Below are 11,384 nucleotides of genomic sequence, written 5' to 3' on the forward strand. Positions count from 1 at the left end.
TAAGCAATATCAGTTGCCTGGCTATAATTTTAGCCATAGACCCTGAACAAGCATGCAACAGATCAGGTTTTTCTAACATAATTGTCAGATCTGACAAGATTAGCTGCATCCTTGTTTCTGGTGGTGCTCTGCCTGCAACCACCAGCATATGGACATCTTGGGACTGAATAACAGACTGTACCAGGGGTGTTCAATCTGCAGCACAAAAAGGTCCCTGCCTCTGCCTCTCTCCTCTCGCTTTGGGCTCTCTCTCTCTCTGGTTCCGCTTTTTCTCTTAGCTGTCCCTTCTCTCTCTATCTCTCTCCTTCTCTATCCACTCTCTACCAGGACACTCTGCTGTCCGCCTCCATCACTTTCCTCTACTTTTTCGTGGACATTCGGAGCACCTGTCTTGTTGGAGCGTGTCGCTGTGTAGCGTCCAGTGCCGGAAATGGCAGCGCTCAGATCAGCTCTCAGGCTGCTTCTCCAGTCCCACTCTTTTCTGTCCCTGCTATCAGTGTACATTTTGCTCTGTTTGTATTACGTTAATCTGTACGTGTATGCTGTAATGTTCTCTGTTTTTGCTTTCTATTTTTGCTTTATTGTTTATACGTTTGTACCATGCTTACCTGTACACGACGCTCTGCTTAATTGTACGCACAAGCTGTAATGTTGTCCTATGTGTGCTTGTCCCATGTCTATGTATGTATATGCTTAATCGTGCTATTTTTCTTGTTTTTCATCAACGACCCTGTATGCGCCAAAACCAATTCCGGGTACAACCCACCGGTTGTACTTGGCAGAAATAAATTCTGATTCTGATTCTGAAATAGATCAGCAGGGCTGCCAGGTAACTGGTATTGTTTTAAAAGGAAATAAATATGGCAGCCTCCATTGACCTCTCACTAGAGATGTGAGCGAACAGTTCGCCCTTGAATCTCTGTGGCTGTACTACTTCCGGGTCGTTATGACCCGTAGTAGTACGGCTGCGCTGGGCCGGCGGTGCGCGTCTTTGATCGCACGCCTGTTGCCGGGCACTCTCTGCGCATGAGCGTGACGTCACGCACATGAGCAGCAAGTGCCCGGCAACAGGCGCGCGATCAAGGACGTGCACCGCAGGAGGAGGTGAGCTGATGACAGCTGGGTGCTCACAAAAAGTAGCCGGGTTAAGCACCCGGCTAAAAGAGCCTGGGAAGAACATTGCACTGCAGCGGAAATCGGGCCGAACCTGTATAGTTTCCCCGCAAGCAAATAGTGTGGGGAAACTGCCATAGGGGATGATGCTTCCGCCGTCCGAATCGCTTGCCTTAGCAATTCGGACGACATGACAGCATTTTTCGTGGCACTACTTCTGGAATTCAAGCGCCACCGTGTATCTCACAGTCTCGCGCAGCGGCTAGTGGAAACAAGGCCTTAGAGGGCTAGACCATGTTCCTGCATCGGTGGTGGTGGGGGGGGGAGGTGCTATCAACTCCTCAGTGTATAGTTTGATGATCACCTTGCTGAAAGAATCTTATGCAGGTGGTGGTAAGGGGTTAAAGATTCCAGCAATGTGTGTTTGTTATCTTTGCCTCTCTGACTGATAGATTTTAATGATGCCTTTGTAAACAGCATCTCTCCCTCTCAGCACCACATAGCAGCCTACAAAGTAGATGCAGTCTGGAGTGAAAAGTCGCAAGTCAGTCAGGAATAGTGTATACGCATCTCCCTGCTAGTTACATTACAGCACATCTAGCTACATGCTACCTCCTCAGATCAGCCTCCTCCTCCTCCTATCTCCTGCCTACTGTGACACCGTGCAATAGATTTGTGAGCTGTGTGATGAATGAAGGATGATTTTTAAGCAGGGAGAGAGAACTTTGTGAATAAATAAAGTGCCCCTAGCACTAGTGGTAATGTGTATCCTAATATAGGGTATTAAAAGAAAAAAAAAGTTGTTTTAATTGATAGTGTTCCTTTCAAAGAGAGTCTTTGTAATAAAAAGAGAGAATTGAAATGGCTTTAGTTATCTTAACCACTTCACACCAAAGCAGTTTTTACCCTAACGGACAAGCAATTTTCACCTTTCAGTGCTCATCCCTTTCATTTGCCAATAGGTTAATCGCTACTAATCACAATGAGATCTATACCTTGCTTATTTCACCACCAATTTGGCTTTTTGGGGTTGATATTTGTTTTCAGTAATTACTTTATTTTCTATGCATTTTAAAGGGAAAAACAAGAAAAAAAATGAGAAAATACACTTTCTCCAATTTCATTCCCTATAGTTTTAACATAAACACTGCTACTGTACATAAAACCCACACATTTTATCTGCCTATTTGTCCTGGTTCTCACAAGATTGTAATTCTGTCCCTAGTATGAAGTATGGTGACAATACATTATTTGGAAATAAGGTGTATTTTTTTTTTTTTATTTCCCACTAATCTCACATGCACACACGGGAAGGCGCACAGGAGCTCGTGCGCACAGCGGCAGCAGCACTGTTTGAGTTATAAAAACGTCCTGGAGCCATTAAGAGGCTCTAGCAGGACGTTTTTATAAGTCTGCTTGTCATTAAGTGGTTAAGCATTAAGATCAAAGCTGATTCACTGCATTACCGCAGTAGAACTAGGTATTCATCCCCCCCGAATTCCCATGCACAAAATTCTGCGATCGCAGAATTTTGTTTCCTGGAAGAGGCAGAGCTGTGTGCAGTAGCCCTGCCTCTGCTCCAGTCAATTTCTGCTGATCTCTGCCTCTCCCCGCCCCTCTGTCTTCTTTTACTGAGAGAGGCGGAGATTGACTGGACTGGAGGCAGAGCTACTGCGCAAAGCTCTGCCTCCCCTTGGCAGCAAAATCTACGGCCTAACTTGTGGAATTTTGCCTCTGGATTTTGGGGGGATAAATACCTCGTTCTACCACGGGAATGCAGCGAATCAGCTTCGATCTAATGCTTAAGATAACTGCGCGATAACCGGTAATCGAAATGGCTTCAGGCAGGGGTCACACTTGTTGGCTTTCGTGCGCGTTTTCTGCACAGAAAAACTGTTTTCAACTGAGAACTCATGTTAATCAATGGGCTAGGTCACACTTGTATGTAGATTTCGCGCGCAGAAAAAAAACTGACATCTTGCGCAATTTGTCAGTTTTCTCTATAAATTACATTAGCTGTTGTAAGGTAGAGGTCACACTTGTCTTTCAGTTTTCTGTAAAGTGTAGAAACTGAAAGACAAGTGTGACCCATGCCTCAGACTCTCTTTAGCATAAGTTTTGTTTTCCATTTACTTTTCAGGAGAGCTAGCTGCATTTTACTGAAATTTGCCGTATTTACATGTACAGTAGAATCCATTTATAGTAAGCTCCAAGGGACCAGGCAAAGTAGTTTGTGCTTGAATATGACAATATCTAATTTAGTAGACTTGTAATATAGTAAAGTATACTATAGTACTGTATCTTAATTTGGTCAATAATTACGTTTTTTCTTTTCAATCCTTCCGCAAGCGAGTACAGACATGTCTCAAGTTAGAGCAAAATGTTCAGTGCTTAATATGCAGGGATTTGCATGCAATAATCATGCAGCAGCTTGCACAGGAAGCTGAGGTCTCACCAGAGGAGGTATAGTACTGATGGTGTCCTCCTCTGTCCACAATTCTGTGCAGCACGGATTATACTGTAGCATTGCAGCTATGCACAAGTAATTCACAGATGACAGGCAGTTCCCTCAGTAATCAGGCAGCATAGGTCTCACCGACTGGTGCTTTTGAGGTAATCTTCATGGGCTCAGAGAAGCGTGAAGATGAGGCCAGGCTACAAGTGGCTGCCAGCCTGCCCACCGACCACAGCTCATGGCTCTCCGACTGATGTATAACGTATGCACACTCCCACTTTACGCTATAGTACAGAATACTGCAGGGGCCAAAAAGCAGGTTTAATAAGTTTGGTTATATCTGAGTTTTACTATACTAGGTATTGCTTTCATACACTTAGAATGGCTCTTAGCTGGGACCTAGACTGTTGGTTTACTTTACCCACAGTTTTACTATATTAGTTTGCTATAATGAGATTATACAGTATAAAATATTGATTTTTGTTATCCCTTGCTATGAAAAAAAAAAAACCTACAAAGCAATTGGCAATTTTTTTTTTTACAAAGATTGGTCCTATATGTACCCATGTTTATCTTCTTAAAGCGGAATATAACCCTGCATTTCAACTTTGCTCTAAAACATTATTTACAGTATATTATATGCAACCAGCATTTTTTTTTTTTTTTTTTTTTTTTTTTTTTTTTTTTTTTTTTACTAGACCAGCATTGGAAGGGTTACACAGAGCTTTAAAGTTCCTGGAGAGAACTGCAGACGCATCCGAAGCTAACATAGATACATTTTGTTTACATAAATGTATCTAAGTGTTGAATGTTACTCACTCTCTCTCACTGAGAAGGAGCTGGAGGACATCCAAAGAGTGTGTAACATTTATCACTTGTTACATTCTATTTAGTTAAATGTATCTATCTGAACTTCTGCATATCTCTCCACGGAACTTTAAAAAGAAACTCCAACCTAGAATTGAACTTTATCCCAAACAGTAGCTGATACCCCCTTTTACATGAGAAATATGATTTTCACAAACAGACCATCAGGGGGCGCTGTATGACTGATTTTGTGCTGAAACCCCTCCCACAAGAAGCTATGAGTACTGCGGTACTCTGGGCAAACTGACACAATGTAACAAGGTTCACAGACAGGAATTAGCTGTTTACAGCTGTCTCTAACAGCCAAAACAGCTAGGAGCAGCTACATAACCTGCCCACAGTAAAAATGTCACCATGTAATACATGTCAGAATGTGAATCTGGGAGAGGAAAGATTTTACAATGAGCAAACATTGACTAAATCATTTATACATAATTATGGTAAAAAATGAAGCACTTTTTTTACTACATTATTTTCACTGGAGTTCCTCTTTAAACCTCTGTTTAACCCTTTCAATGCTGGTCTAGTAAAAAAAAAAATGCTGGTTGCATATAATATGCTGTAAATAATGTTTTAGAGCAAAGTTGAAATGACATCTATTAGAATATTACTGATGACTTCTTATTTCTTTTTCCAGGAACATGGACTCCTTTCAACCCAGTTACTGTCAGATCCATTATATGTAAGTTGCTTAGTTCTGTACTCCAGCAGCAAACTCTATCTGTATCTGTGATATAATTCCTTCCCTACTATCTCTCTAGAACAGGCATGCCCAAAGCCAGGCACAGGGGCCAAATGCAGCTCTCCAAGCCTTTTTTCTGGTTGCCTCCAAAGCTCTCTACAGCTAATTCTATGCAGGCTGTTGCCGAGATGCCACATGCTGGGGCCCTTATGTTGCCACTCTGCCTCCCCCTTTGCTCATCTGTTGGAAAGCAGCCACCACTATGCTAGCAGCATTAGCAGCTGCTACTGTGCTAACTACACACAGTATATGGGTTATTTCCTGTGGAAACATTTTATTTGACAAAATTACACCGGCATAGTGTACCTAACAGCAGTCAGCAAAAAGTGTTAGCTTATGCTTTGCTAGAACTTTGCCAGTTCAGCCCCCTGGGTACTCTGAAGAAAAGCAATACGGCCCTTGGCCTAAAAAGTTTGGGCACCCCTGCTCTAGAACATGAGCATGAATTAAAGATGGCGTATCATCTACGGCTTGTCTGACTACCGCCCGGTGTCCACAAGCATCATGCCAGACAGGACTTTGCATTCTGTCACTGCAACAGGTGTCAGAGCATGTCTAAATGGATCATATACTTATCATAGCATCTATCAACATGTCAGTTGTGGTCTATTATGGGAGACAGTACAATTTCCTGTCATGTGTTAACTAGACCTTTATTGTCAGAAAATTAATTTTATGTATTGTACTCTGTAATACAGTGGTTCCCAACCTTTTTGAAGTCGTGACACATCATGCCAAATGCTTAGTTCTCTGTGATACATCACATATGTGTAATAGATATATAATAGATTAATACTAATAACCACAAAATGGATGGAAATATACTTAAAAATGAAGACTAGAACCTTTTAGGAATATTAGTAAAAACAATTGGTGGGGCAGTTAGCCCCCCCCCCCCTGCCTGATTTGGAATGATCGCACAGCACTGACAATTTGCACTGCGTGTCTTAGCCGTGGTGTGACTTCACCCAGATTCAGTATAGTGAGTTGCTCAGCCAGGTATAGGTGCCCCAGTAAGGGAAGTCAGGTGTAGGTGCCCTTAGTATAGGTAGCCAGCGGTAGGTGCCCCCAGTATTGGTAGTCAAGTGTAGCGGCTCTCAGTATAGGTATTTAGGTGCCCTCGGTATTAGGCTAAACTATTTTAGAAAAAGATTGAATTGCACGATTTCTGCCAGAAATTGCATTTTTGATTCGATTCACTATTTTTTTTTTTTTTATATACACAACGATGAATCAGCACACCGATATAGCTATAGGTGTCACAGTACAGGTTAGCCAGTATAGGTGTTACAGTACAGGTTAGCCATCCTCATCCCCTTTAGTGTATATAGGCAGATCCCCTCGTCCCCCTCTTTAGTGGATATAGGTAGCTCACCCTAGCCCCCCCCCCCCCATAGTGTATAGAGCCAGATCGAACCTTTAGTGTATATAGGCAGATTTCACCCCTCCCCTTCAGTGTATATAGGCAGATCTCCCCAACCCCTCCCCCCCCCCCCCCCCTTAGGGCTTAGTGAGATCCACCTTTAGTGTATATAGGGATATCGCCCCCTTTAGGGTAGACCATGCCCCCGCTGGTACCTGCTCTGGCTCCAGGCCCCCTCCTCCAGTGAGACCCGATCCCCCTCATTGCTCTCGCGTGTGGCGAGCCACTGCGAGGAGGCAACGAGCGTTCGCTCAGTAACAGCGGGGCCTGTAACAGGAAGTGACATCACATCACGGCTTTGGTTACTGGGCAATGCTTACTGCCACTTCATAGCGGCCCACAGCAATCCAGAGAGGGGTTCAAGTCTCACTGGAGGAGGGGGTCTGGAGCCAGAGCAGAGCAGGTACCAGCGGGGGCGCGGGAGAACCGCAGCTCTGACCATCTCAAGATAATCTTGCCCCTGATCAGTTTCAGTTTAAAAACCAAACATCGTTCAGCCCTACTCAGTATTAGGTGTGTAGGTGCCATCAGTATTGGTAGCCAAGCATAGGTGCCCCCAGTATAGAAAGTGAGGTGTAGGAGCCCCCAGTATAGGAAGTAAGGTGTAGGAGCCCCCAGTAGAATGTGCAGGTGGCAGCCGCAGATCACTCAACAGCTCCGTATGTTCCAGCGCTGACCTCTCTCTTCAGCACCCGCTCTGTCTCCCTCTGGTCTGCAATTATAGGAAGCGTTTGATTGCTGTAATAGCCAATAAAGGCTTTTCTATTATTTATTGAGAAGGGTATGAATAATTTTGGACTGGACACTTTTTTTTACTCAAATGTAAATAAAAGCTGAGGAATGTTTTTTTTTTGTTTTTGTTTTTTTTTCCCCCCACAATAATGCCTCTTGTACAACGACTTATCTTTTGTGAGACACCGAAGTAATTTCCTGTCAAAAAATACTTGCTGGTTAAATAAAAGTAACTTTAAGTCCAAATTTGCCAGGGGTATGAATATTTATAGGCAGTACTGTACATGTATCGCAGCACACAGGTTGGGAAACCCTGCTGTAAGCACAGATGAACCGCAGAACGCCTATTTTTAAATTGAGATTTACCGTAAGTGCTCATTATAGTTTGTCTCAGATTATCTCAATTCTCTGTCAACAGCTGGTAATTATAGTGCCTCCCATAGTGTTTCCTTTATTATAATTCCCCTGTAAATGCTGCCTTTTTTATAGTGGCTCTTCCATAGTGCGCCCTATATTATATTACCCATTCTCCCATGCAGATTGGTGCTTCTCATTTGTCCATGCTCAGTCGCAGTCCTTTCCCAGCTGCACTGAACTGAGTCTACTGAGTCACCATACCTTAATGGTCATGTAATTGTTGCATCACATGAGTATCAGGTCAGTGCGATTCAGAAGGCTGCTGGCAATTAAGATGACTAGGACCGGACTGAAAGGGCTTTAAGTTTAGCCCTGGATTGCAGTGAGAAGAGTATTTTTCTCTGCCTGACTATATTTTGTAGGGGTAGGACACAAGCCTGGAAATTGTAGGCAGGGGAGGCTGGGGATCAGGGTGGTTAAGGTCTGTGTGAGTTTTTTTAATGCCTTTTCACCCTGTATTTCAGCTATGTTTGATCGTGACTGCAAAGGCGGTGTAAACTTCGCTGAATTCACCGGGGTGTGGAAGTATATCACCGATTGGCAGAACATATTTCGTACCTATGACAGAGATAATTCTGGTTTCATTGACAAGAATGAATTAAAGCAAGCGTTATCAAGTTTTGGTAATTTTATTTATTGAAGTATTTGAGGACCGGTATCTGCTTTAAATATGTTTGCTTTTTACTCTAGTTTTAGAACAATGCTTTTCCTTTTGTTCCCACCCAGTGTTTTACTTGTCCTTGCATTTGGATTATAGTTCATGTCAGGGCTGTGAAGTTGGTGCAATTTTGGGTACCTGGAGTTGGTGGATTCATAAACTGACAAGTCGGATGATTTTTGTACCGACTCCACAGCCCTGGTTCATCTCCATCTGTTTCTGGCATGAGTCCTTCTTTACATTTTGTTGTACTTTTGCCTTGCAGCACTAAAATCCAAAGTTCAAATCACAGCAAAGACACTATCTACATGGCGTTTGCATGTTCTTCCTCCTACAGTCCGTACAGTATACATATTGTTCTTTATTCCTAGAAACACACACAACATACTGACATAGCTGACTATAATCTAAATGGTGTTTACAACACAGTCCTACACTTGAAAGAAAAAGACTTAACCAGTTCTGCACTGCGTGTATCTACGCCGCTGGAAACTTCACTTAAAGTGGATCTGAACTCTTGCACAGGACAGAAGGAAAACCGAGAGAAATGCACCCTCTATGTATTTTGAGAGTTTAGCCTGTCTAATTCCCCCTCATTTGTGTCTAATCACAAATTGTAATCTGATCTCTCCCCTGTCACCTGACTGCCTATGGCAGATAAGCCCATTTGAAAGCACTGGATGTTAATATGTCTGCTTCCATGAATTAGAAAGTAGAAAAAGTGCTGGTTTATTATAAGATTTTTATCCGCTGTTACATAGAAATGTTTTTTGTTTAAAGGTTATTATGCTGTTGTGTATCTTTTAGAGCAGAGAGGAGTTCTGACTTCTTACAATCAACACGTCACAGACCCGGCGTTCTGCCGCAGTCTCGCTTTTCCGTGATCGGGGAATGTTCTCAAACCTTATCAGTGTCTGTAATGAATGAGACGCTGCGGCAGTGAGACCGCAGCCTGTCATTCACAAAACCCAAATGGTAAACACTATTTCTGTGTTCTATTAATAGAACACAGTTCAGTGTAGTGCTATCTTGTGGTCAAAAAGTAAAATGCAGCCTAACACACCATTACATTCATAAAATAAATGTACATACATGCATTTGTATTTTTTAACCCTTAAACCCCTATCCTTTAGTTACCAAAGCACTTGTAAAATAAAATGAAACCATTAAAAAAAAAAAAACAGTTACTTTAGGAACTTTTAATATGTATGGGCTGAGACACACCAGAAAAGCTCCCCAAACACTAGAGGTTTCAAAAGCTCTTCCCAATATAATGCTATGTTTTTTTTGTTTGTTTTCATAGTCTATGAGATCTGCAGATCATCATACACACCTTGTTTAACAGACTTCATCTGCATATCTGGCAATCATCATCAGATCTGAAAATCCATCCTGGTGGATCTGATCTGCAGATGATTGTCTGTTAACCACCCTGGCGTTCTGATTAAATCGCCAGGGTGGCTGCGGGAGGGTTTTTTTTAAATAAAAAAAAAACTATTTCATGCAGCCAACTGAAAGTTGGCTGCATGAAAGCCCACTAGAGGGCGCTCCGGAGGCGATCTTCCGATCGCCTCCGGCGCCCAGAATAAACAAGGAAGGCCGCAATGAGCGGCCTTCCTTGTTTTGCTTATATCGTCGCCATAGCGACGAGCGGAGTGACGTCATCGACGTCAGCCGACGTCCTGACGTCAGCCGCCTCCGATCCAGCCCTTAGCGCTGGCCGGAACTTTTTGTTCCGGCTACGCTGGGCTCAGGCGGCTGGGGGGACCCTCTTTCGCCGCTGCTCGCGGCGAATCGCCGCAGAGCGGCGGCGATCAGGCAGCACACGCGGCTGGCAAAGTGCCGGCTGCGTGTGCTGCTTTTTATTTCATTCAAATCGGCCCAGCAGGGCCTGAGCGGCAGCCGCTGGCGGTGTTGGACGAGCTGAGCTCGTCCAGACCGCTCAGCTGGTTAAACCAAGTGTGTATGAGGATCTGCAGATATCATAGACTATGAATGCATTTTGCAGGAATGGATCTTTTGCAGGAACAGATCTTTTGCAGATAATAATATTTTGAGTGTGTACGGGCATCTTTGTGTGCAGCATCTTGCAAAGATTTTATCTGATGGGGAGTGCAGCTCCATAGAATAGACTGTGTAGAGTATGGCTCTCATACTACATGGAATGGGGTAAAATTGGTCTGTGATCTTGCCTTTTCCAAAGACTTTTATCTCAAGTGTGTATGAACCATAAGTCTTTGAATGGCCCACACCAAAACATGCAGTTTTCAATCTCGCCCACTAAAGCCAAGCTTGGTCTGCTGTCAGTTCAATCAGCTGAATCCTATGCAGGATCATTGCTGCTTTTCCATGCGCAAACATAGCTTGTAGAGATGGCAAGCCAGGGGAGCTCTCCCAAGTATCCTCCTTACCATATAGAGACCCGCATTCCTGGGCTTTTTTCAAGGCTTCTGCAAGGCAACACAGCTATTCCAAAAACACCAGTTTATTGCTTTCCTCCAAATATTAGCCTTTGTGGTAGAGCTATTATGCTGAAATTGCAGTCACTAACTGGAGGAGCTCGCAATGTAATCCCTGCTAAGTACTGCAGAAGATGTTAGGACTATGTAAATACATAGTAATTATTTGCTTGCAAATGTGGCTTGTGAATAGTTTATAGCAAATGTTTGGTTATTGTCTGAAAACTTGTAAAACTGAGTTGTAGCTGTTAACGATTTGTGTGTTTTTTGATTTTTAACCTTTTGTCTTTTCTCTTGATCAGGTTATCGCTTAACAGATCAGTTTTATGATATTCTCATTCGGAAATTCGATAGACAGAGAAGAAGTCAAGTTGCCTTTGATGATTTCATTCAGTGTTGTATTGTCTTACAGGTGAGAAGCCTTCAAGTGAAACTGAAAGCAAGAATTGTTTTTTTAGATTGAGTGGGGCCCTCAGGCCTCAAACATGACAGTGGGTGTTCACTTTCTTTGGTCTTTT

The 11,384-nt window shown here is 43.1% G+C and overlaps 1 protein-coding gene across 1 annotated transcript in view; it reads left to right on the forward strand.

The window, feature by feature from the left end:
- Nucleotides 1–11,384, forward strand: part of PDCD6 (programmed cell death 6) — a 50,101-nt gene that overhangs the window by 35,199 nt on the left and 3,518 nt on the right. The window contains exons 4-6 of the mRNA XM_068236655.1: nt 5,073–5,117; nt 8,214–8,372; nt 11,169–11,278. Coding sequence (XP_068092756.1) covers nt 5,073–5,117; nt 8,214–8,372; nt 11,169–11,278 — 314 coding nt within the window. The remainder of the gene's footprint in view (nt 1–5,072; nt 5,118–8,213; nt 8,373–11,168; nt 11,279–11,384) is intronic.

Source organism: Hyperolius riggenbachi, chromosome 5 (assembly GCF_040937935.1).
Source record: "Hyperolius riggenbachi isolate aHypRig1 chromosome 5, aHypRig1.pri, whole genome shotgun sequence".
Lineage (NCBI taxonomy): Eukaryota > Metazoa > Chordata > Amphibia > Anura > Hyperoliidae > Hyperolius > Hyperolius riggenbachi.